We start from the raw sequence: 27,338 nt of genomic DNA, 5'->3' as shown, positions 1-27,338 counted from the left end.
TTTGTGCATGTTGATTAAATTATCCCCCACTCTCTCCAGGTACAATGACTAATATGACATTTGCCATTGGGATAGCTCTCTTTGGAGTCCTTGGATATTACATACGTCAGTGGCGTACTCTAGCAGTAGCTGCCAATTCCCCTGGAGCTGTGCTTTTCCTTTTTTGTTTGTAAGTTTCTTGCTGTTGCCTGTTTTCTGCTTTATTATAACCAATATTCATAATCCTGACCTAGGATCAGTCAGAACTACTGTTTTCATATATATATATATATATATATAATTATATATATATATATGTATTTACTTTTGTTGAAGTTCTAAATATAATGAGGACTCTCTGTGACCAGCACTGTATACATTTCAAAAGGGATATTAGAGTCCTGTTCCTTAGAAAACACTATTTTGTATTTGTTTTTTCTTCATTTCTAGTATGACTGGAGTTTTTCAGTTGTTTTTAATTATGTCATGTAGATTATAGCTGAGCTATTTTATCTGTGGTCAAGAGTCTTACTTATATAAATGACATCTTGGCATATGTGGAGGGAAGGGCACAATTTTCTAAAGGATATAAATTATTGCAACTGTATAAAGGCACAACAGTTTTTCCACACTTGAGTATACTATATAGTAAAAGCACCCCATTAAAATGAATGAGAAATTGAGGAATTGAATTTGCCAGAGCCTCACTTTTTAATTTCCATTTTTATATTATATGACTTAATTTATTACTCCCCTGCGCTTCCAACTTTAAAGCCCCCTTGGGGCCTGAGATTCTACAATTTATTTTTTCATTGACAACCACTTTGCCTGTGAAAATATGTTTTCTGTAGTAAACAGTGCAAAACACATATTTGAATATGACGCATATTGGAATTTAAATTCGTTGAATGCAGAACAGCACCAGAGTCGCCAAGATGGCTCTATTCTCAAGGACTGTTGAAAGAAGCAGAGGAAGTGATGAACTGCTTTGCAGCTCGGAATGGAAATGAAGGATTGAGAGTGAAACTGAAATCACCTACAGTGAAGTCAGGAGATTTCAATTATGGAGTTCTGAATCTAGTAAAGCACCCTGTTCTGCGCTGGCAGACTATCATTTTGATGTATGTGTGGTAAGTGATAATGAATATGAAAATATGTACAGATGTTCTAAATGATTACTGCATTAACTTTTCAAAAAAAAGATTACATTGAATAATTTTGTACTACGTAGAAATTAACTTTTTAAATTTGCTATTTGTATTTGTATGTTTTTATTGGATACTTAAATAAGTTTAAATATAACATGAATGAGTCTTCATGTTTGGATTTAAATCCTTAATACTTGTTAAAAAATTTGAGTAATGTAATATATAAATTGTAGAACTGCAACATTAATAAGTACATTTCTAGCTGTTCTTGGCCATGTGCGTAAATATTATTTTTACCTACAGTATAAAGATTTTAAAGTCTAAAAACCAATTGGTTTTATATTTATATTGGTATGTTGTCATTAAACCTTTTATCAGGTTTGAACATGGTCATTCTTTAGTATTGAATTTGTGAGAGGTGAAAACTTTTGTAATCTGTAAATTATAATTTTGATCAAAGACAGGTTAAATACTATATATATATCTATAGTGTTTGTTTTTGTTTTTTTGCTAATATCAATGTAATGTAGGTACGTAGTTTGCTGATTTTGTTTAGTAAAGGAGTATTTCATCCAAAAATGATTAACTGTTATTTAATCTGTGTTATTTGTAGTTATGGATGAAACATTTCTAGTCTTATGTTTCTATGGAGAATGGAGGTAACAAAATACCTGATTCAATAGGCGTTAATGGGAACTACCAAGAAATATCAAAACATCAATGAAAAATATCTGAAATTTCTTGTCACATAATCCACATATCAGGTGTCCAGTTCATGCTCACAATGTACCATATGCATTTTTTCAATAATATTGTTGAACAAACCGTTTGTGGAAAAATCCCTTCATGAACGAAAGTAAAATGTGCTGAAACATGAACAAGCTTTTGAATTGTAGACCCACTTCCCCCTCTTCATCCTTTAGTCATAGCACATTCATTATCTACCATCCGCTTTATGTGATATTAGTGTTGCAGAGTGTAGTCTGAGGGACATGTACAACTAAAGGTTAAAATTTAAAGGAAGTTGTGTGAAAGCATTGTCGTATTTGGCATATTTGTGCATATCCAAGATACTTCAACAAACAGAGGATCAATTCACTGCTGCAGTTTCATAGTCAATGAAAATTCTGGAAATACTGAATTTGTGGCTTAACGAACAATGAATGAGGACACAGGCAGTACTTCAACTCAAAAGCTCAATTTCATTTTAACACTCTCCCATTGTGCAAGTGGAAGTGGTATATATAACAATACTTTAGATAAAATCCACATGTTTGGAGCATGCAGCTAGATACCGGACAGGATTTTTTATGGATGTTTTGATACTGTTTTTTTTCCCCAGAGTTGGTCCACAGAGACTCCTGTTGTATCAGGAATTTTGCTATCTCTGCTCTCCATTAAAAACATGAGATTTACAATTTTTCTTGGCCATCACTACAAACAGAACAGGGTAAGTAATAAAAAAAAAAAAGATTTCCTTGATTCCTTTAAGGGGATCCCTGTCATGAAAATAAAGCCACCTTTAACCAGGTCATCTTGTGAAGGAATGTGAAATCCTCTCAGCATTCTTTATTATTAAAGTCCTAGATGCGGTTGGTAGTGATTTTGAAAAATGTAGTTTAAGCTTACCGATGTACCAAAGTCCTTTAAAATATTTTAAAGGTGGGAGAAAAAAAAAACAGTGCATACCTGCACTCTCTTCACTTCATTGTCCCACTGATCCACCCCATGACAACTAATCATTATTTACCTAATAACACTGGAATTACACCCTATCGTAGTTCAAATGCTGTTATGTTTCACATACTGTTTTTATTTTTTTATTTTCATTATTTTAGGTATGTATGCAGCTTAGTCTATTATGGATTGACAATGAATGCAGGAGAGCTGAAAGGAAACAGATACCTTAATGTTTCACTTTATGGACTTGTTGAACTCCCATCATACCCACTATGCATGTACTTCATTAATAAGCAGTGGTAGGTTTGGTTTGTGTTTATTTTCTAATTTAGCAGTTAATGTACAAGCCAGTAAGATTTCATAACTCACTGTCTATTTCAGTCTGATTTGTGCAAAACTTTCAATTTTTTTCTTTGTTATCTAAACATGTACGTATGTGGAATTTTTGCATTTGTACTGTAGTAATTAATTTTTAACAGTTCATTTCAGTGAGTTACATGACTGGATTTAGTTAAAATGGTAAGATAAATGTGTATTATAGGTGAAAAACACAGATGTAGATTTATTTTCTTTTGTAGAAAACTTCGTATACGGCTGTGTCTTAGCAGATATGTAAAGAATTAGTTTAAAAGAGCAATAGTTTGAGAATTTTTTGTGAGAAGAATATGTGGAAGAACATTAAAAGTATAGAAGCTACTTTGAAACAAACTATTTTTATAAGTATTAAATAAGTAGAAATAAACAGGTAGATGTAATAACTGTTTCTTTTACAGTGTTGTCCCTAATACTTTATTTCTGCCTGCTTAACACAGGGTCTTTGAGTCTCAGTATTTAAGGTATATTTACTCCACAGTTTCTCCACAGCTACCCCTGGAAAAACTTGCCAAAAACGCTGAAGTTGTTTTTTTCAACAAGAAAAAAATGCTATTATGTGTAACAGAAACAAGTAAATACTAAAATATGAACATAAATACTGTAGGAAAGGCATTTTGTGTGTCCATTGCTGTACTGATGCAGATATAGTAAACATCCTTTGTGTGATATGTTTTGAAACAGTCACCCACCACCTAGGCACTACTAGGACAGTACAAGTATGCTCTTTTAACACTTTTTTCATAGTATTTTTTGTGTTGCTTGCACATGAGAGAGTAGAATGTCACTGCTGAAACCACATAATTGATGTACTCCTTTTGTTATTGTTGGCTACCATAGCACAAGGCTTAGTGACTTCCACTTTCCCTCTGAAATGAACATTTGACAACTGCTGCTTTGCGAATAGAGAAGCAGATAATGTAGTAGATAGTACTATGACCAGAGACTGATGAACTATACTGAATGACCTAAATTTTCTTTGTGAGATATACTGTTTTGTTCATTTCTGCATTTTTATGAATAGGAAGAATACAAATCAGGGTCCTACCCAGGTATTTGTATTCTTTTTTTTGACAAAAATTTTATTCCCCAGTAATGTTACAAAAATATTTGTGCTTTTTTAAATGTATGTACAGTGATATTGTGGGGGTGTCTGAGGGGCTAATATTTGGGTAGTGAATGATAAGTTTAAACTACTTTTTTTTTTTTTAAGGGCTGGAAGAAGAAAGACCAGTTCTGTGTTTTTGATTTTTGCGGGGTTTTCATGTATGGCATCTCTTTTTTTACCATATAACTCAAGTAAGTCCTTTTTTGTAATTGGAATGTAAATGTATAGAACTGTTTGAAATAGTTATTATCAGTATTTTAAATCCCGAATTTATGTATCATTCAGGCCTGTATGTTTTTATCTTTGACAAAAACTGAAATATATTGATATTTGAACAATCAACAGTTTGATTACTTATTTTGGTCAGAGTGAGAAATGTTTATTGAAAGGAAGTTGTTTTTTGTGTGTGTTTTTTTTTTTTTTTTAATAAGAGGCAATTTATGAGTATATAACTTTGGTAAATAGTTCTGGCATCCTTGTTCTTGTGCACTTCTTAATGAGTACAACAGGGCTACATGTATATGACCAGTGACTTTGGGAAACCTATAAGGACATCTTTACTCTGTAGGGGTGCACTCACCTTATTTTCATCAGTGTCTATGCTCTGACTCTACAAATTGTGTTTATGGCCAACCTTGGTATTTAATGTATTTTTAATTATCAGCAAAATGGCAACAGTTAATGTACATTGTAAGTATTGAAAATAAAAGAAAAATTATCTCTACGGTACTAAACATGAAGAGAAAATTAACCTTGTAGCTTTTTCATTTTAGATTATGCCTGTAACTTTCATTTACTGTATGCAATTATTCTCCATGTGCACTGCAAAAGACTAAAATTCAAGAAGTGTTTCCATATGAGAGTTTTAGATGGTAGACTATACTATATATGCAATGTAAAATGTCTTAAACCCAAGGTACCGCGGGTTGGTTCATTTCCTTTCTACCAATGAATAAAACAACAATTAAACAATTATATGATCATAGCATTTTACACATTGCAATAAAATGAGATAATTTCAACAGCTATGAGCCAGGAAGAACATTTTACAGCTTTTATGTTTATTTTTCTGTAATACAGTTTTACTCCTAGATGGACATGCTCTGCTGGTGTTGACATAATTAAGATTTCAATAACTGGAAAGACCCTGTGTGATCTCTTTGTGTAAGGTTTCTTCAATTTTGGTTGTAGGATTTCCTTTTAGAATTTTGCTTTTGATGACTTCTATGGTATTAAGTTATTTTTTGGTGTTTTTTTAATTCTGCACAAATAATATTGTGTGATTGCAGGTCGAATGGTACTTCATAAAGCTATTTAGAGATGAACAGTATCATCTGACATTTGAGAGGAGGAATGGCAGGAGGCAGTAGGGTTGCAAGGCAAGTGCTAAGATTATTATGAGTTCATTAATTCATCAATAGCTTTAGGAGCACCAAAGAGCAAAGAGAGAAAACTAGGAGAAAGTTAAATATATAAAAAGAAAAGTACTCTGTAAATAAGTTGAATTGAATATAGCCGGTGAAGTCAGAAAGGTTGAAGTGCTGTGTGCCTGCAGATAGTGTTGGGGTGAGGCATCAACAAGTAGTCCCGTTTTGTATATAAACACAATAAAAAAATCGCTTGCTGTTACTAAGTAACAAACACTGGTTTTGTACCAGTGCCAGCACATCTTATACAATCTTGTCACCATGTATTCCTGTTGCACTAGTAGGAAATCTCCCTGGTGATGCTTACGATTCTGGCTAGAACTATGATGGATGCACATGTGACATAGTAAAAATAAGCTTTAATTTACACAAGGCATAAGGCATGCAAGGCAGGTAGGTGAAATGTTTATGGTTTCAACTGCAGAAGTGGTGTTCTTGAGAGTGCTAATTTTTCTAGCCCTGTGAAGATTGGAGAGATAAGAAGGTTCAATGTGTATCTTAATTCTTGGTGTAGAATAAAATGCACCAGTTAATTGGACCTGTACTGGTTTGAAGAAGTTGTATGTAAACAAAAGGTGCTGTGAAAGTGCTATGAAAAAGTATTTGAGGAAGCTATAAGCAGTCAAATCAAAGTAACAGAAACTGGCCAAATGTTAGGTTGAGTTTAAAGGATTAATATTACTGCTGTATATAACACTAAATAAACTACAGTATTCAAAGTTGGCCAGTCTAAGACTTTTCAGCATTCCACTCCCCATTCATTAGTTTAAAATCCTCAATCTAACATGTATATATACAACTTCTCAACATGTACTGTACATAATGCACATTTATTTTTTTACTATGGTAAAAAGCAAGGAGATGCAGCTTTTTTTATCAATAAGTCACAAGCATTAGTCAATAGAAATACACATACTATCTTGTTTGAAAGGGCATATAACCTGGGAAATTCAGAAAGCTGATTACTAAAAAACCAGCCCATCATTTTGATTTACAAACAAGCGATCCAATAAAGGAGGACATTCCAGTATTGACATTCAGATTGACCTATCCAGCGATCAAGACAACATGTTAAGTTGAATGGGGTGTATTTTGAAAGCAGAAATCACCCTCTTTTTTTATTAGTTAATAAACTATTAGTCAAATTGAACAGGATAGAGTTGGGACATTTGAGAATGCGTAGTGGTGGGTAAGGGTGATATGACAGTTCACTCAGCTTTGAAGGAAGAAAGAAAAAACTTCAACAAATTGTACAGGGGCAAGTAAAATGGCATTTTAACTGAAAAATGTTGAACTGTAATTAAAGAGGTAAATGAACGAATGATTTTATGCAGTTTTAAAAATGTTTTTATTTAGCCTTATAGGTCGGTCCTGCAAGGGGGACCTGAAACATGGGGGCTGAGCTTATGAGAATTTTCAAAAAGAGAAAATAGACAATGAAATTAAATATAGCATTGAAATACTAATCAACAGGAAATAATTAATGATACAAAACAAAAGGGTAAAATCCCATGTTGTTGTAGCAATAACAGAAACCTGGCAGAACTGCAGAAATGAGAACTAGTAAGTAATAAATTGATACTCGTTTTTAGTATTAACTAGCAGGACCCATGCACTCCGCAGCACATAGAAATGGATTAAAAAGAGTTTAGATGATAAATGAATGTTACTTTATTAAATTTCTCAAAATATCCATATTACTAAACGAGAATGGTAAACCGGATGGACGCAGGGACATCCGGACATGGGCCGTGGATGCAAAAGACGTACTGCGCAGGCGCCCCCACAAAACCCCCCTTCCAAGCAACGGAAACCAGATGGAAAGCAACGTAAAATAAGAAATGAGGCGCCCATAGCACACAGAAAAAAGGAGTCAGACGCCGGCGCCGCACGAAGCCCATGGCACACGAAACGGAACACACACAAAGAAGAGGGTTGAGACCCACGACACACAAACACCCCCTCCACTAACAGAGATAAAAAAGTGAGGCAACGCGCCCCTAGCACACAAAAAAAAAGAAGTCCGACGCAAGCGCCACATAAACCCATTGGACACGAAACGGGACAGACTACGGACATAGCACACGAAACATACACAAAAAGGAGGATTCGGACCCGCGACCACACTAACATAAATAAGAAATGAGACACAAAGCCCCATTACTGAACGAACCGTCCGTATTAAACATACGTCATCTGAACACGTTCAAATTATGCAGCATAGGTCGATCTCATCACACTGATGCACTATTAATCGTTCAACCACAGAAAAGGCTCCATATTAACAGTGAGTGCGATCCTCTTTATTACTTATCCATATTTCTAACGCTGAAGAACAAACAAGTGATGAATTCACGATCACGGGTACAAAACGATACGGCTCGAGTGAGGGGACCAAACACACGAACCCGCATGAAAAAAAACAATACACGTCGGCGCCTACAACGTGCTTCTGAAACCCCGGAAGAAAAAATGTCTCGGCTCCAAAAACGCAAAGCTCAACTAACACAGTTACAGAAACGAGCGCAGATGGACAGACACAATGAACGTGGACGCATGCAGCGCGCGTCTCAAAGTGCTGCATCGAAACAGGCAAGGGTTCAAAACGAAACAACTCGAGTCTCAGAGATACAAAAACTGCAGCGAAGGGACAAAATAAATAAACGCAGACATCTACAACGCGCATCTGAAATGCCGGAAAACAAGCAGGCAAGGCTCCAAAAAGAGACAGCTCGACTAACCGACATACAAAAACGGGCAAGGCTCAATACAAACAATGAACGCCGTAAACTGCAACGGGCTTCTCACACAGCACAGGCAAATCGATTACAGCTCCACAATAGCACGTCCCAAATCCTGCACATACAACGACGCACCTCTCAAACGGCACAGACAAAAGATACACGTCAAGGACATCAACGACAAACACCTGCTAAACGATTGTGCCAGTTAGCTGACAACGCGTTCAATAATGACTCCACTATTCATGAAAATTCATTGGGATTAATGAATGTCATTTGCAATCATTGTCATTCACTTAACTTCCCTGAAGAAACAACTGGCAATACAAGTAATGAATTTACACGTTGTTGTCAAAAGGGTCAAATTAGACTGCCTCCTTTACATTCATATCCTGCATATCTACAGAAGCTTCTAACTAACGAAGTACCTGAAAGTAAAAACTTTATGAACTGCATTAGATCCTACAATAGTTCATTTGCTTTTGCATCTAATGGCATCCAGTCACTTACTCAACACCATTGATAAACTTCTACAAACGTTGATGAATAATAATATTCCCTTTGGAGGAAAGGTACTTTTATTAGGAGGAGATTTTAGACAGTGCTTAGCTATTGTTCCACATGCCATGCGCTCAGCTATTCTTCAGTCCACCTTAAAATACGCAGACAATTGGCATTGCTTTCAAAAGATACAGTTGGTACAAAACATGCGATGTCCAGATCCCGAATATAACAATTGGTTATTACAACTGGGAGATGGTACACTCATCAATACAGATGGACTTCACCCAGATATTATTACAATTCCTCAACCCTTTATCTGCAACAACTTAGTTACGGAGATATTTGGAACAGCAATCTCATTACACCAAATACCCCTTTTAACACAACGAACTATATTATGTCCAAAAAATATTAATGTTGATCACATTAATAACCAGGTCATTTCATTACTTCCTGGAGAGGCACAGCTCTTTCTAAGCTCTGACAAAGGTGACTCTGATAACGACAATGACCATCTTAATTTCCCCTTAGAATATTTGAACACTATTAACCCAGCCGGATTACCACAACACAATCTTAGCCTTAAAAACGGAACAATAATCATGCTATTAAGAAACCTTAACACTAAACAGGGTTTATGCAATGGTACACGTTTAGTCGTCAACACCATGACACACAATGTTATTGAAGCAAAACTTCTTACAGGGTCACATGCTAACAATACTGTTCTAATTCCTAGACTTAACCTTACAAGTTCTGACCTGGAATTACCTTTTACACTTAAACGGTGACAGTTCCCCATTAAACCTGCCTTTGCCATGACCATCAACAAATCACAAGGACAAACCATGGACAAGGTTGGCATCTACCTCTCTGAGCCCGTTTTTGGACATGGACAACTTTATTTGCTTCCTATATGCGTCATCTACACCTTCACACTATGCTATATCTCATTCATACATCACGCTCTTTGTAATTTCCCAACACCAGGGGTTGGCGAGCGAAGCGAGCAGGGGGCGGAGCCCCCTAGTTTAAACTAAAGCTCCTTTATATACCACATTTGTAGTTTGTCCTGTTGGAGCCAAAATGTATAAATTGTCCCTCTGACTGACTCTTGAACATGCCACACAAAAATGGCCATGCAGAAAGCATGACATGTGCAAATCAATGCCAGCAACTGATAGAGTTTGCCCTTGAGCTTAGTTAAAGCAAAGCAAACTCTTATAGGGAGGCGCAGTCTTTTAAATTCAAAGGGATAGTCACTGGGGATCATTGGAATCAGAGGAATACATACTTTTTCATACCCAGTTATTATTGAGGCTTCAATAATATTGGATTGCAGTGCAGTCACTCTCAAATGGGTATAGTTACATACTTTCAGAGCATTTAGATTTCATAACAACATTATTGGTGTACCATCTTAAAGGAACAATTTATTAGGATCTATTCCAGTAGGATTAAGGGAATTCAAAAATTCAATAAGATAATAAACTGCTTCTTCAAGATCTAAAACAGAATCAATAGAAAAATAAGTTTTTCTGTCACCATTAATGTGTAGTTTGTCAAGCACATAATTATTTATTTCATCAGCGGTATCATTTTTAGATGATAGTATGAATCTTTCACATAACCACAAATAATTTTGTTTTTTTTTTTAAATTAATTTTTATTGTAATCATTCCATACAAATAGATCAATTTATAACCAAACAAATTAAAGACAAATCAAACCCGGGCAATTTCTGTTTAACAAAATTTCTAATTTGAAGATAGTGAAAGAAATGTGTAGCTGGGAGGTTGAATTTTGAACGTAATTGTTCAAAAGATGCAAATATGTTGTCTATATAAAGATCTCTGAGCATTTTAATCCCAAAACTTTTCCAGGTATTAAAAACTGGATATGTTTGCGAGGGTTGAAAGAGGTGGTTTTCTTGCAGAGGTGCCACCGATAAAAGATTTTCCATCTTAAAATGCTTTCTAATTTGGTTCCATATTCTAAGTGAGTAAAGCACAATTGGGTTATTAGTATATTTGCGATAACTAACTTGCATTTATAGGAGAGCAGAGCAGGGAGTATAAAGAAGTACTACAGGATTTTATTTCTATTGCGGACCAGGCCTGTGTATGTTCATTTATTTGTGTCCAGGTTTTTATGGCTTGTATGTTTGCTGCCCAGTAATAAAACTGAAAATTAGGTAAAGCCATGCCACCTTCTGCCTGAGGTCTTTGTAGGGTTGCTCTTCGGATACGTGGGTGTTTTGAGTTCCAAATGAATGAGGTTATTGTTGAATCTAATTGCTTAAAAAATTATTTATTGATATACTGTATATTGGAATGTTTTGAAATAAAAAAAGAAATTTAGGAAGGATATTCATCTTAACAACGTTAATTCTTCCGGCTAGAGTGAGATGAAAGGTTGACCATCTATCCAGGTCTTGCTTAATTTTTTCCATACAGATGGCAAAATTTTGTTGATAAAGAGCTTTATGTTTACTTGTGATATTTACCCCTAGGTATTTAAACTGATCTGCTATGGTAAAAGGTAGGGTGTCCAATCTGATATTATATGCTTGTGAATTCACTGGAAAGAGTATACTTTTATTCAGATTAATTTTAAGACCAGATATCTTTTGAAATTCTGTTAGTGCTGTTAGAACTGCAGGGACAGTGTTTTCTGGGTCTGATATGTATAAAACCACTAGCACCACTAGTGGAGAAGTAGTGTGTTAAAGAGGGTATGTAAACATATATATACATAAACATATATACATATATACACATATCTACATATACATATACACATCCACATATATATATATATATATATATATATATATATATATATATATATATATATATATATATATATATATATATATATATATATATATATATATATATATATATACACATACATATACACACATACATACACACACACATACATATATACATATACACATACATACATACACGTACATATATATATATATATATATATACACATACAGACACATATATATACTGTCACGGATGAGCGGGGACACTGCCCGGCCGGGACGCCTGGACAGTCCCCGAGTTGGACAATACTTCTCCTTGGCCACGAGAGGGCAGCCGCCCGGGCCTAATTGGGGGCCACAGGAATGGAGCCAGGACACTCACCAGTGTGAGAAGACGTGGCCACCGCCAGGGGGCGCCCGGACAGTTAGGGAGTCCTGGATGGCAGTACTTCCGCCACACCAGGAAGTGCTGCCGGAAGTAATCCCAAGGGCACCCGGTGTACTTCCAGGTGCTCTCCTGACACTTCCGCCACACCAGGAAGGGATGTCATGGGGAGCACCTGGGGCTCATCTGGGTCGTAATAAAAGGGGCCGCCTCCCTCCACTAAGAGAGCCAGAGTTGGGAGGAAGAAGACGAAGCTTGTGAGGAGGGCGAGAGGAGGTCGAAGGTGAAAGAGAAAGAGTAGAAGAAGAAGAAGAGAAAGAAAGAAAGAAGAAGAGAGAAAGAGAGAGAAGGTTGAAGGTGAGAAGAGAAGGAAAGAGAAGAAGAAAGAGTTGGTGAAGGAAGGCATTGTGATGCTGTAGGAAAATAAAAGAAGTGTGTTTTGGACATTCTGGTGTCGGTCTGTCTGTGTCTGGGGGTATGCTTTCCACAATACATATACATATTTACAAATCTACATATATATATACATATATATATATATACATATCTACATATATATATAGACATGCATACATATATATATATCTCTATCTATATCTATCTATATACCTATATCTACAGGGTATATCTATATATATATCTACTAGGGGGCTCCGCCCCCTGCTCGCTTCGCTCGCCAACCCCTGGCGTTGGGACATGAGAAAGAGTCAGATGTATGAATTAGATATAGAATAGTGTGCAGCTTTGGATGATGCCCATAGAAATAACAAATAGAGTGTTTGTCATATATTAATGTTTTATTGGAATATTTCTTTGTATACAACATTAGCAGTAAAGATGGTGTCTTGTCCTTGAATGAGTCTTCCTTGGCATGGATTATTTATAATTTTAACTTTAACGTCAGATGAACGGCGAACACGTGAGAAGGCAACATAAAGTTGTCCATGTCCAAAAAACGGGTTCAGAGAGGTAGATGCCAACCTTGTCCATGGTTTGTCCTTGTGATTTGTTGATGGTCATGGCAAATGCAGGTTTAATGGGGAACTGTCGGCGTTTCAATGTAAAAGGTAATTCTAGCTCAGAACTTGTAAGGTCAATTCTAGGAATGAGAACAGTATTGTTAGTTAGCATGTGATCCTGTAAGAACTGTCGCTTGAATAACATTGCGTGTCATGGTGTTGACGACTAACCGTGTGCCATTGCATAAACCCTGTTTTGTGTTAAGGTTTCTTAATAGCATGATTATTGTTCCGTTTTTAAGGGCAAGGTCGTGTTGTGGTAATCCGGCAGGGTTAATAGTGTTCAAATATTCTAAGGGGAAATTTATATGTTCATTGTCGTCATCAGAGTCAACTTTGTCTGAGCTTAGAAAGATCTGTGTCTCTCCAGGAAGTAATGAAATGACTTGGTTATTAATGTGATTAACATTAATATTTTTTGGACATAATATAGTGCGTTGTGTTAACAGGGGTATTTGGTCTAATGTGATTGCTGTTCCAAATATCTCTTTTACTAAGTCGTCTGAGATAAAGGATTGTGGAATGGAAATAATATCTGGGTGAAGTCCATCTGTATTTGTGAGTGTACCATTTCCCAGTTGTATTAGCCAACTGTTATATTCTGGATCTGGACATCGCATGTTTTGTACCAACTGTATTGTTTTAAAGCAATGCCAATTGTCTGCGTATTTTAAGGTGGACTGAACAATAGCTGAGCGCATGGCATGTGGAACAATAGCTAAGCATTGTCTAAAATCTCCTCCTAATAAAAGAACTTTTCCTCCAAAGGGAATATTATTATTCATCAACGTTTGTAGAAGTTTATCAATGGTGTTGAGTAAGTGACTGGATGCCATTGTACATTCATCAATAATTATCAGTTTTGCAAGACGGATGTCTCGGGCATTGCTACTGTGAATGTTCATAGTGGATACTGATGTCTCTGTGATTGGGACCGGTATTTTGAACATTGAGTGACATGTACGACCATTTATTAACAGATTTGCTGCCACTCCGGAGGATCGCAGTCACTGTTAATATGTTTCCTTTTCTGCAGTTGAACGGTTAATAGTGCTTTATTGTAAGGAGATCCACCTATGCTGACACCTATGCTGTCTAGTGTGAAGGTGTTGACGTTCACTTTAGAATATGTGGCTTTGGGTGTCACTTCTTATGGATGTGTGTGTGTGTGTGGGGGGGGGTGGGGGGTGGTGAGGATTGTTGTTGCGCGAGCGTCTTCTTTCTTTTTGTGTTCCTGTGTCTTGTTTGAATCCCCCTCTTTGTGTGTGTCCCGTCCGTTGCTTGTAGGGTCTGTGGGGTGGGCTTCGCTCGCCAACCCCTGGTGTTGGGAATGTCAAAGAGCGTGATGTATGAATGAGATATAGAATAGTGTGACGGTGTAGATGATGCAAATAGAAATCAAACAATAAAGTGTGTGGCACAGTGTAAAGGTTTATTTGAAAATTTCTTTGTACACGCCGTTTAAGTGTAAAAGATAATTCCAGCTCAGAACTTGTAAGGTTATTTAAGATGGTTATTGTTGTGATCAGAGTCAAGTTTGTCAGAGCTTAGAAAGAGTTGTGTCTCTCCAGGAAGTAATGGAATGACTTGGGTATTTATGTTTTCCACATTAATATTTTTTGGACATAATATAGTACGTTGTGTTAAAAGGGGCATTTGGTCTAATGAGATTGCTGTTCCAAATGTCTCTGTAACTAAGTCGTCGCAGATAAAGGCTTGAGGAATTGTAATAATATGTGGCTGAAGTCCATCTGTATTGGTGAGTGTACCATCTCTCAGTTGTAATAAGCAATTGTTATGATCTGGTTCTGGACATCGTATCTTTTTTACTAACTGTATCTTTTGAAAGTAATGCCAATTGTCTGCGTATTTTAAGGTGCACTGAACAATAGCTGAGTGCATGGCATCTGGAAGAATAGCTAATCACTGTCTAAAATCTCCTCCTCATAAAAGTACCTTTCCTCCAAATCGAATATTATTATTCATAAACGTTTGTAGAAGTTTATGAATGGTGTTGAGTAAGTGACTTCATGTCATTGAACATTCATCAATAAACAACATTTTTTCAAGACGGATGTCACGTGCAGTGCCACCGTTAATGTTCATAGTGGATACCGATTTGTAGGATCTAATGCAGTTGATAAAGATTTAACTTTCAGGTACATCGTCAGTTATAAGCTTCTGTAGATATTCAGTATATGAATGTAAAGAAGGCAGTCTAATTTGACCCTTTTGACAACAACGTGTAAATGTATAACTTGTATTGCCAGTTGTTTCTTCAGGGAAGTGAACTGAATGACAATGATTGCAAATGACATTCATTAATCCGAATGAATTTTCCTGGTGTATGTTTTCCTTGTGCCGTTTGAGAGGCGCGTTGTTGCATGTGTAGTATTTGGGGACGTGTTGTTTTGGAGCTGTAATCGATTTGCCTGTGGCTGTGTGAGAAGCCCGTTGTAGCCTTCGCTGCCATCAACGTATGTCTGAGACGGGAGGTGTTTCGTTTTGAATCCGTGCCTGTTGCGATGCAACACTTTGATTGATAGATTGCGTAATGTGGATCTAGGATGTAGATTTGTGCATATTTGCGTTGTTGATTTGTTTCAGGGTGCACTGTTCCAATGCGATGCAGTACTTGTGCACATATGCGAAAGTAGTATGGGCCATTGCCTTTTGGTGGCCTGATATTTACTCCGGTATATGCAAAAGCAAATGAACTATTGTAGGATCTAATGCAGTTCATAAAGTTTTTACTTTTAGGTACATCGTTAGTTAGAAGCTTTAGTTGAGCTTTGCGTTTTTGGAGTCGAGACATTTTTTCTTATGGATGTGTGGGGGGGGATCGTTGTTGCGCGAGCGTTTTGTTTCTTTTTGTGTTCCTGTGTCTTGTTTGAATCCCCCTCTTTGTGTGTGTCCCGTCCCTTGCTTGTAGGGTCTGTGGGGTGGTTTTGTGTTCTTTTTTTTGGTCTTCCATGGCTTGTTGAATCCCCCTCTTGGTGTGTGTCCCGTCCCGTGCCTGTAGGGTGGGGGGGGGGGGGGGGGTATGGTCGTGCCTTGCTATTGTGCGCTCGTCTGTTCTTTTTTTTTTGGTGTGTTTAGTTTCGTGTGCAATGTGTTTCGTGCTTTCCCCTCGTTTGAGTACTCTTTTATGTGCCTTTTCCTTATTTGGTGCTTGTTGAGCCTCATTTTTGTGACTCCTTTCTGTATGTGCTCACTCCTGTTTTCTGTGCTCTTGTCGGACTCTTTTTGCGCCTGCGTCTCTCGCGGCCCCTCATCCGCCTCTCTCCCCCTCTTTGTGTGTCCCATCCCTTGCTTGTAGGGTCTGTAGGGTGGTTTTGTGTTCTTTTTTTTGGTCTTCCATGGGCTTGTTGAATCCCCCTCTTGGTGTGTGTCCCGTCCCGTGCCTGTAGGGTGGCGGGGGTATGGTCGTGCCTTGCTATTGTGCGCTTGTCTGTTCTTTTTTTTTTTGTTGTGTTTAGTTTCGTGTGCAATGTGTTTCGTGCTTTCCCCTCGTTTGAGTACTCTGTAATGTTTTTTTTCCTTATTTTGGTGCTTGTTGAGCCTCATTTTTGTGACTCCTTTCTGTATGTGCTCACTCCTGTTTTCTGTGCTCTTGTTGGACTCTTTTTGCGCCTGCGTCTCTCGCGGACCCTCATCCGCCTCTCTCGCCCTCTTTTGTCCACCTTTCTCGGGTCCTCAGCCGACTCTCGCGGACTGTTTGTTGCGCCGGCGCAGTACGTTCTTTTGCAGCTACGGCCCATGGCCGGATGTGCCTGCGTCCATCATCCGGTTTAGCATTCTCGGTTAGTAATATGGATATCTCTATATCTTATATATATATATAAATCCCCACGAAGTACTGCTTTTAAATTTTTATTAAGAAGAAAACCTTTTTAAATTGAGGGAAAATATACCAATAACTATTTGTTAAGGATCTGTTTTTTTGTGAAGTAGCCTTAACACAGCTTTTCCGCTGTTTTATAAATGAACGCCATATAAGGTCTTCCTTTTTCCTTGCTTCGCCAAGGAAGGAGCCTTTTTATTTAATCCACGGGTTCTTAGTTTTTTTTTTTTTTTCTTTTTTTACGATTGTTATAGTTCTGTTTGTATACCACATTGTCAGTTCAGCACTCCGGTTGTAATATGACCAAGCCGTGCAAGCTTACTGTTAAGAATGCAACGTATAGTTGTACAGGAGAAAAGCAATCTTGCCTCAAATCAATGGCAACCTTTTGTAGGTCTATGAAGTTAATTTCAACTTTAGGTTCACACGGTGCTTTCTTTCCGAAGTACCTGCACTCATGAATATGTCTGTATGCGTCAGTCTCTCAAATCCCCGCGCTTCGCACCGGCGAAGTACTGCTTTTAAATTTTTATTAAGAAGAAAAGAAACCTTTTTAAATTAAGGGAAAATATACTATTAACAATTTGTTAAGGATCTGTTTTTTTGTGAAGCTGCCTTCACACGAGTGATCACTTCGAGCTGACTTGCGTTACCTGGTAGGTAACCACCCACTCACTGCACTCCCTTACGGGAATCGAACCTCGGACGTCAGCGCTAGAGGCGAAGCCCCTAAAATTGCGCCACGGCATGTGGTTCGTTTATTTCACAGCATGTAGATCGGGGTAATTACATTCACGGCATTCATAGTCTGATTCACAATCTGATTGTATGGGTGGTTACCTACCAGGTAACGCTTATGGTTGGCCAGCAAGTCAGCTAACATCAGCCACGGTGCCTTCAGTTGTGAGAAGCAGATCATAGAATGGTTGAAAATAGTTTACTGTCAAATAATGCAAAGAGTATGCGCCACGTGTTTCGCCCTAATTCTTGGCTCATCAGGCGTACACACTCACCTGCACTCATGAATATGTCTGTATGCGTCAGTCGCTCAAATCCCCGCGCTTCGCACCGGCGAAGTACTGCTTTTAAATTTTTATTAAGAAGAAAACCTTTTTAAATTGAGGGAAAATATACCAGTAACAATTTGTTAAGGATCTGTTTTTTTGTGAAGCTGCCTTCACACACCCTCTCCGCTGTTTTATAAACGAACGCCATATAAGGTCTTCCTTTTTCCTTGCTTCGCCAACGGAAGCAGCCTTTTTATTTAATCTACGGGTTGTCCGCTGTTTTTTTGTTCGTTTATTACGATTGTTATAGTTCTGTTTGTATACCACGTTGTCAGTTCAGCACTCCGGTTTGTAATATGACCAAGCCGTGCAAGCACACTCTTGGAGAATGCAAATGTATAGTTGTACAGGAGAAAAGCAATCATGCCTCAAATCAATGGCAACCTTTTGTAGGTCTATGAACTTAATTTAAACTTTAGGTTTACACGGTGCTTTGTTTCCGACGTGCTGCGTTCTACGTGCTGTTAGCTAAGACCCGGCACTTAAACGTTTCTCGCTACAGCAATTTTTAATCCGTTACAAAGTCATCGAAAGTCCTTGTTATATACCCTCGTGTCTTCTCATTAAACTTGTATCTCGTGAATATGGTATTGCAACCGGCAGCGGGAGCGTTTCTCATTAAACTTGTATCTCGCAAATATGGTATTGCAAATGGCAGCGGTAGCGTTTCTAATATACTTAATTTAAACTTAGGTTTTACACCGTCGCTTTGTTTCTGCAGTATCGAAGTGATCACTCGTGCTGCATTCAGTCAGTTCACGTAAGCCGCTCTCTTGTGCCTTCTCAATTGTGTAATGAATGTTTTCTTCATCGCTCTTTGGGGCTCTTCCTTGTTTTCAGTTCACGTGATTACGTAGGAGGCGTGATGACGCGATACGTGACTCCGCCTCTTCCATTACAGTATATGGACAAAAAAGAGGTTCCAGTTATGACCATTACGCGTAGAATTTTGAAATGAAACCTGCCTAACTTTTGTAAGTAAGCTGTAAGGAATGAGCCTGCCAAATTTCAGCCTTCCACCTACACGGGAAGTTGGACAATTAGTTTTGAGTGAGTCAGTCAGTCAGTCAGTCAGTGAGTGAGTCAGTGAGGGCTTTGCCTTTTATTAGTATAGATATCATCTGCATATAGAGAAATTTTCTGTTCCAGTCCTTCTCTGACAATCCCCTTTATCTGATAAGAATTTCGGCAGTGAACCGCCAGTGGTTCAATGGCTATTGCAAACAACAGTGGTGACAAGGGACATCCTTGTCTGGTGCCACGTTCTAGCTTAAAGTAGTCTGAGCAAATGTTATTAATACAAACTGAAGCTTCTGGATTGGTATACAGTAGTTTGATCCATGCACAAATATTCGGGCCAAACCCAAATTTCTCCAATGCAGTGAAAAGGTAGTTCCATTCAATCATATCAAATGCTTTTTCTGCGTCTAATGATAGTAATATCTTTGGGGTGTTTGATTTTGCTGGTGAATATATAACATTAAACAAGCGTCGGAGATTGGAAGATAGATGTCGGCCTTTAATAAATCCAGTTTGATCCTGTGATATTACTGAGGGCAGCACTTTCTCCATCCTTCCAGCTAGAATTTTTGAGAGTATCTTAACATCATTATTCAGGAGTGAAATTGGTCTGTATGATGCACATTGTAACAAGTCCTTATTTTGTTTAGGAAAGACGGTGATTAATGCTTGTCGAAATGTTTGAGGTAGTATTTGGTTGTCTCTAGCGTCTGTAAATGTTGCCAATAAGAGGGGAGCTAGCTGAGTGGAGAATTTCTTATAAAATTCTATGGGGTAACCATCAGGGCCTGCTGATTTCCCGCTTTGTAGTGACTTTATAGCATCTAGTAATTCTGTTAGAGTTAGAGGTTTATCCAGTTCCTCAGCACTTAAAGCATCTATTTGTGGTGTCTGTAATGTATCCAGAAATGCATTAGATTGTGTGTTGTCTTCTTTGAGCTCAGTAGAATATAAGGATTTACAGTAATCCCTCCTCCATCGCGGGGGTTGCGTTCCAGAGCCACCCGTGAAATAAGAAAATCCGCGAAGTAGAAACCATATGTTTATATGGTTATTTTTATATTGTCATGCTTGGGTCACAGATTTGCGCAGAAACACAGGAGGTTGTAGAGAGACAGGAACGTTATTCAAAACACTGCAAACAAACATTTGTCTCTTTTTCAAAAGTTTAAACTGTGCTCCATGACAAGACAGAGATGACAGTTCCGTCTCACAATTAAAAGAATGCAAACATATCTTCCTCTTCAAAGGAGTGCGTGTCAGGAGCACAGAATGTCACATAGATAGAGAAAACAATCTCTAGCAAACAAATCAATAGGGCTGTTTGGCTTTTAAGTATGCGAAGCACCGCGGCACAAAACTGTTGAAGGTGGCAGCTCACACCCCCTCCGTCAGGAGCAGGGAGGGAGAGAGAGAGAGAGAGAGAGAGAGAGATAGAGAGAGAGACAGAGTTTGTTTTTCAGTCAAAAATCAATACGTGCCCTTCGAGCTTTTAAGTATGCGAAGCACCGTGCAGCATGTCGTTTCAGGAAGCAGCTGCACAAAAGATAGCAACGTGAAGATAATCTTTCAGCATTTTTAGACGAGCGTCCGTATCGTCTAGGTGTGTGAGCAGCCCCCCTGCTCAATCCCCCTACGTCAGGATCAGAGAAAGTCGGCACAAGAGAGACAGAGAAAAGTAAGTTGGGTAGCTTCTCAGCCATCTCCCAATAGCGTCCCTTGTATGAAATCAAATGGGCAAACCAACTGAGGAAGCATGTACCAGAAATTAAAAGACCCATTGTCCGCAGAAATCCGCGAACCAGTAAAAAATCCGCGATATATATTTAAATATGCTTACATATAAAATCCGCGATGGAGTGAAGCCTCAAAGGCGAAGCGCGATATAGCGAGGGATCACTGTATAATAATCTCTAAATGTGTGCATTATATTTTTATGGTCTATAATTTCTTCTCCATTCGTGTTGATAATTACTGGTATTGCATTGCGAACTTCTTGTTTGTGAATTTGTTGAGCTAAAAGCTTATTAGCTTTTTCTCTGTGTTCATAGTAATGATGTCTAGACCTATAAATACGTTGTTCAGTTTCTTTAGTTGTTAAGATGTTAAGTTCTGTATGCAGGGCCTGCCTTTTCCTGTGGAGAGCTTCGCTTGGTCGCCTGGCTTGTTCTTCATCTATTCTAGTAATTTCGCTTCTTAGCTCTGATATTTTCTTGGTTTCTAATTTATTTCTGTGGGAAACAAATGAAATAATCTGTCCTCTTAAGAAAGCCTTTAGAGTTTCCCAGAATGTTCCTGCGGAAACCTCTGTGGGCGTGTTTGTCTCTAGGAAGAAGCTGATTTGTTTGGATATAAATTCTGTGCAGTTCTTGTCTGCCAGTAGAAGAGGGTTAAGGTGCCATCTGCAAGGTGAGTGTGAGGGGCTTATTGATTTTAGCTCCAAGACTAGAGGTGCATGGTCGGAGATAACAATTGTGTCGTATTTGCATGATTTAATTGTAGACAAGAAATTATTATCTATAAAAAAATAATCAATTCTTGAGTAGCTATAATGCACTCGTGAGTAGAACGAATATGTTCTTGAGTTTGGGTTAAGAAACCTCCAGGGGCCTGATAAGTTGTGATCATTTAAAAACTGTGTAATTGTCTTTGCAGTATTAGACATCGTCCCCCCTGACACAGGAGTCGTATCTAAGAGTGGATTTAAAACACAATTAAAGTCCCCAGCCATTATAATTTTATTAGTGTTCACATTGGGAATGGTTGCAAATAGATTTTGCATGAATTCCTTATCATCAGCATTGGGTGCATAAACATTTATCAAAATCATTTTACTGTTATATAAGTTGCCCGTGACCATCACATATCTCCCTTCAGGATCCGATACTACATCTGATGCTACAAATGGAACTGTTCTGTGTATGAGAATTCCCACCCCTCTAGTTTTCTTTATAAAGCTAGAATGGAACATTTGGCCAGTCCAGTCTTTTTGTAGTCTGAACTGATCTTTGCTTAGTAAGTGGGTCTCCTGTAAAAATACTATTTTAGCATTTAAGCCTGTTAGGTGAGAGCATACTTTCTTTCTCTTTAATTCGTGATTCAGGCCTTTAACATTCCAGCTCAAAAAGTTAACTGTCCCATCATGGAGACATTGATTCTGAGTTTTTAATGTCATTTTATAGTCTTAACTGGTAATGAGGCAGTTTCAATCTTAGTTTAAAATTTCCCCATGAGTTATTGCATTTTAGCCTATTGTTGCATTGATATTTATAGTTATAGGGATTAGAAGAATAGATTAGATATAGCCTACTCTCCTTCTCTCCCCCACCCCCCCATTTTGCCTCCTCACATGAGGCTTGATCCCACTTCACGATGTCCCGGTCCTCTGACATACGAAGAGACAGAGCACGTCCAAAACAAAACAAAACCCCACCCCGCAGCGGCCCATGAGAATTTAAAACAAAGAGATATCTATTGCCGCTGAATTCTTAATACTATCTGCCGAAAATGTAATCATTAACAATCTAAGCTTAAAATAATCTTCAGCAATTTTAAAAATTAAAATATTAAGATCAAAAAAATAATGAACCCTGGGAATGATTTTAAAAAGGATAAACATAATTTTTAATAATTAATTTTAATTTTTTTAATGTAAATTTATAATAGCTGGGTAAACTTTCTTGGACAGTTCTTCAACGGAGTTGATCAAGTTCCCAAGGTTGTTTGGAATTTCAGTATCTTTCATTTCATTTTCAGTATCTTTCATTTGCTGGTTGACTATTTTTAAAAGCAATTGTGAAAGTGTACCAGCTAAACAGTCTCCCTTCAACTAAACTCTCATATTAATCGTAAGAGTTATTTGTGAATTTTACTCCATATAAAGGATGACTTTATGGATGCCCTCACCTCATCGGCTATTTTACCACTTTGAATCACTGGAAAAGTTTGTCAAAAATTGCCCACTCATTATTTTTCATTGTCTCTTATGTCCTTTAGCGTTCTGTTCATAGCTTAATTCTTTGGGGTGAGACCTGTTCTTTTCGTATTATTCAGCATAACCTCTTGTTTGGATCACCCTTTGGGCCTCATCCTCTCCTTCTTCCGTTTTGCTGTATCTCTTTACCCAGTGATCCTGCATCTCTCTTGTCACGTGCACAAACCACCCTAGTATGCTTTTCCTCAGCGCAACACTTCCACACCAAGGCTTTTTTGTAACTTGCTGTTCACATCACACTTTTTGTAACTCGCTGTTCACATCACACATCCTCTTGATCATTCTTATCTCCATTCTTTCTAGAATTGCATGTTCTACCTTCATCAGCCACATGTTCCCACAGAGTCATTCTTTTCAGATCATCTAATACCATTTCCAGTAATGTGTTCTTTCCTAATCATACTATGCCTTTCTCTTTGCCTCCTAAATCACCTTAATACTTTTCTTCTCAGTACTACACCTAGCTATTAATGTTATGTTCACTCCACAGTTTGTACTGAATCTCTCAACTTAATATTCAAACATCTCTACTTTTTTCAGTTATTTTATTGCTGATATGTAAATTTATATTGACCACATCACTGTTGTTCACCATTCTCACACAAGTGTCTTGAAACTACACATTCACACTGTGACATCTTTTATGACCCCTGTCCAGCAACCCATGTGTGAATCAAGTTTTTACAATACCATACAGGCCTTATGGCATTCCACAAACCTCTTCCATGCCTCCGGCCCCTAAACATCCAAACATTAACTTTTTTTTTTTTTTTTTACCTTATTTGCCTTATAGCTTTTTGTTTTCAAATTAACTTTCTATTTCAGTATATTCTCCTTCACTGCTTCTTCCCTTTTTGCTATCAGTACAACATCATCAGCATACAACAGGTTCCATGGTTGGTGTTCTTGCACTTCTTCCATCACTATCACAAAAATCAAGTAACACGGAATAGATTGCTTGTGCAGCTCCAACATCATCTGAAAACTTTCACTATCCCAGTTTGCTGTTCTGATCATTGTTAATGCTTTCTTACGCATTGACATCAACACAGATACTAAGAATTTGACCACACCTAAGTTTCTCATTGCCCAATTCACCTCCTCTTGTGGCACCTGCAACGTGGCATCTCCAGAAATATAAATATACAATGCATCTTCTTTTCCTTTGCCGGATGCTTTTTCTACTTTGTCTGATGACCAAGACTGCATCTGTTGTTTCTTTCCTAGGCATAAAACCAAACCGCATTTTGCTAACTTTTGCCTCATCCCCGATTCTTTTGTTTAGCACATTTTCAGCCACCTTCATTACATACTTCTAAACCTTGATTCCTTGATATGAACCACATTCCAGTTTATCATCTTTGCAAACTGAAATAAGCCAATTCCCTTTGGAATCTGCAGTAATTCTCCCATCCAACACAATCATGTTAACCATCCAACTCCAGGACATTTCGCTACCTTCAACATTTGCAGCACTACTCCAGTTGGGCCAGTTACTTCACCTACCTTCCTGCTTTTTTTGCAGCCTCCTCATATGAAAACCCAGTCCTTTTAATTTTTCACAAAAAATATCATTATCCTGTTCATCAATCATCAACTTCTCCTTGTTCTTTCCTCCAGATATCCTTAATTCAACTACTATTAATAATATTGTGCCCTTCAGCATTTCGTCGAGCACTACTCACATATTCCAGCCTATCTACTTTATTAAACCACAAAATCAAAAAGGAATTAGATGTGCCAAAAAGCAGTTAGAGAAGAATGTTGCTAATGATGCAAAAGATAAGCTAAAGAGGATAGCGGATAACCTAAATTCATACTTTTTTTGGAAATTTCTACCTTTTATTAACATAACAGTGGCAACACAAGAAAATATGTACTAAGCAATCTGAATGTTTTAGAAAATGTAAGTACAACTAGGATTTACATAATGAATCATACTGTATACCTTAACTGAACCACATTTACCCATGCATTTTGAAAAAAATATTACTACATAATAGGAACATTCCAAACAAGTAGAGGGAAATGTTGCATTACATAAAGAATATAATCAGGGAAACCCAGGCTAGTTTGTACAAATTAGTGAAATAAATAATAAAATACAAAGAGTAAGCTTTTAAAAGAGTTCTTGGATATTCAACCTTATTTTACATTATTTTTATTTTACTATTCTGTTATACTATATTATGAAGAAAAGGGCAAATGCATATATATGTTATTAAGATTGTTAAAACACTGTTGTAAAACTGCAAGAAGCAAAGATCCAGGGCACAGTGTGCAGGAGAAACAGAACTAGATTAAGTACAGAAAATGGCATGGAACTTTTTTCTGAGTTAGATGAAGTCAGAAATGGAATTCTACAGGAAAAAAAGAACTGTACATACACAGAACATATTATTTAGTCGTGTAGGTGAAATTAACACCTTGTATCCATTTACCGGTAAATCTCATCTCATAATATTATGAAGACATGAGCTGAACTAGAAATTACAAGTTATTCTAGGGGGAATGAAATGCTGCCATTACAACATTTCTTAACAAATAAATGACATTTACAATGAGATTTCATCACTACAGAAAGCCTTTAAGTAATTTGTCAGTTTTCTTATATTTTTCTCTTGTGGCCATGCAAATGTCTGTAGCAATAATACCTCCACTAATAAATCACTTAAATAATTAACATTAGGTATTAAAAGATATTGTCAGCTCATACGTGCATTTGGCTTGCAAAAAGTTTTCTTGCTAAATCATGTTTGCCAAATTAAACATGAAAAAGCTAACAGGTTATTATTTTTAGGGGAACTTTGCTGTCAAAGGTTGGTAAATATCCAAATAGCTTAAAGTGTAAAGCCACATCTAAATTATCCACCCTTTAAGTTCCTTAACTGCTGTTCATATGAATATGTCACATACAGCATGTGACTGGAATTAGTGTGGCTAAAAGAAGGCATCCTTGTAGTGAAGGGCATGCTAATTATACAATGAAAAGCATGCCTGTATCCATTGGTTACATATTGTATTTTTTATCTAATAAAACACTAAAAAGTCAAATCTTGCTTGTCATTTTTTTCAGTGCCTAAAGTTGCTGCCTTATCCATATTACTAACCGAGAATGCTAAACCGGATGATGGACGCAGGCACATCCGGCCATGGGCCGTAGCTGCAAAAAGACGTACTGCGCCGGCGCAACAAACAGTCCGCGAGAGTCGGCTGAGGACCCGAGAAAGGCGGACAAAAGAGGGCGAGAGAGGCGGATGAGGGTCCGCGAGAGACGCAGGCGCAAAAAGAGTCCGACAAGAGCACAGAAAACAGGAGTGAGCACATACAGAAAGGAGTCACAAAAATGAGGCTCAACAAGCACCAGAATAAGGAAAAAAAACATTAAAGAGTACTCAAACGAGGGGAAAGCACGAAACACATTGCACACGAAACTAAACACACCAAAAAAAAAAAGAACAGACGAGCGCACAATAGCAAGGCACGACCATACCCCCCGCCACCCTACAGGCACGGGACGGGACAACCACCAAGAGGGGGATTCAACAAGCCCATGGAAGACCAAAAAAAAGAACACAAAACCACCCCACAGACCCTACAAGCAAGGGACGGGACACACACAAAGAGGGGGATTCAAACAAGACACAGGAACACAAAAAGAAACAAAACGCTCGCGCAACAACGATCCCCCCCCCCCCCCCCCCCCCCCCACACATCCATAAGAAAAATGTCTCGACTCCAAAAACGCAAAGCTCAACTAAAGCTTCTAACTAACGATGTACCTAAAAGTAAAAACTTTATGAACTGCATTAGATCCTACAATAGTTCATTTGCTTTTGCATATACCGGAGTAAATATCAGGCCACCAAAAGGCAACGGACCATACTGCTTTCACATATGTGCACAAATACTGCATCGCATTGGAACAGTGCACCCTGAAACAAATCAACAACGCAAATATGCACAAATCTACATCCTAGATCCACATTACGCAAACTATCAATCAAAGTGTTGCATCGCTACAGGCACGGATTCAAAACGAAACACCTCCCGTCTCAGACATACGTTAATGGCAGCGAAGGCTACAACGGGCTTCTCACACAGCACAGGCAAATCGATTACAGCTCCAAAACAACACGTCCCAAATACTACACATGCAACAACGCGCCTCTCAAACGGCACAAGGAAAACATACACCAGGAAAATTCATTCGGATTAATGAATGTCATTTGCAATCATTGTCATTCAGTTCACTTCCCTGAAGAAACAAC

General features: G+C 37.8%; 1 protein-coding gene across 4 annotated transcripts in view; it reads left to right on the top strand.

The window, feature by feature from the left end:
• The window catches only part of slc22a15 (solute carrier family 22 member 15), a 51,370-nt gene that overhangs the window by 12,483 nt on the left and 11,549 nt on the right, over positions 1-27,338 (top strand). For 3 of the 4 annotated variants that reach the window (XM_028795367.2, XM_028795370.2, XM_028795369.2), the window contains exons 5-8: positions 40-169; positions 894-1,109; positions 2,966-3,106; positions 4,393-4,478. In XM_028795367.2, the coding sequence (XP_028651200.1) occupies positions 40-169; positions 894-1,109; positions 2,966-3,106; positions 4,393-4,478 (573 nt within the window). The remainder of the gene's footprint in view (positions 1-39; positions 170-893; positions 1,110-2,965; positions 3,107-4,392; positions 4,479-27,338) is intronic. The other variant, XM_051922837.1, reaches the window with a different exon arrangement.

Source organism: Erpetoichthys calabaricus, chromosome 2 (genome assembly GCF_900747795.2).
Source record: "Erpetoichthys calabaricus chromosome 2, fErpCal1.3, whole genome shotgun sequence".
Classification (NCBI taxonomy): Eukaryota; Metazoa; Chordata; class Cladistia; order Polypteriformes; family Polypteridae; genus Erpetoichthys; species Erpetoichthys calabaricus.
This window is presented reverse-complemented; position numbering and strand designations above follow the sequence as displayed.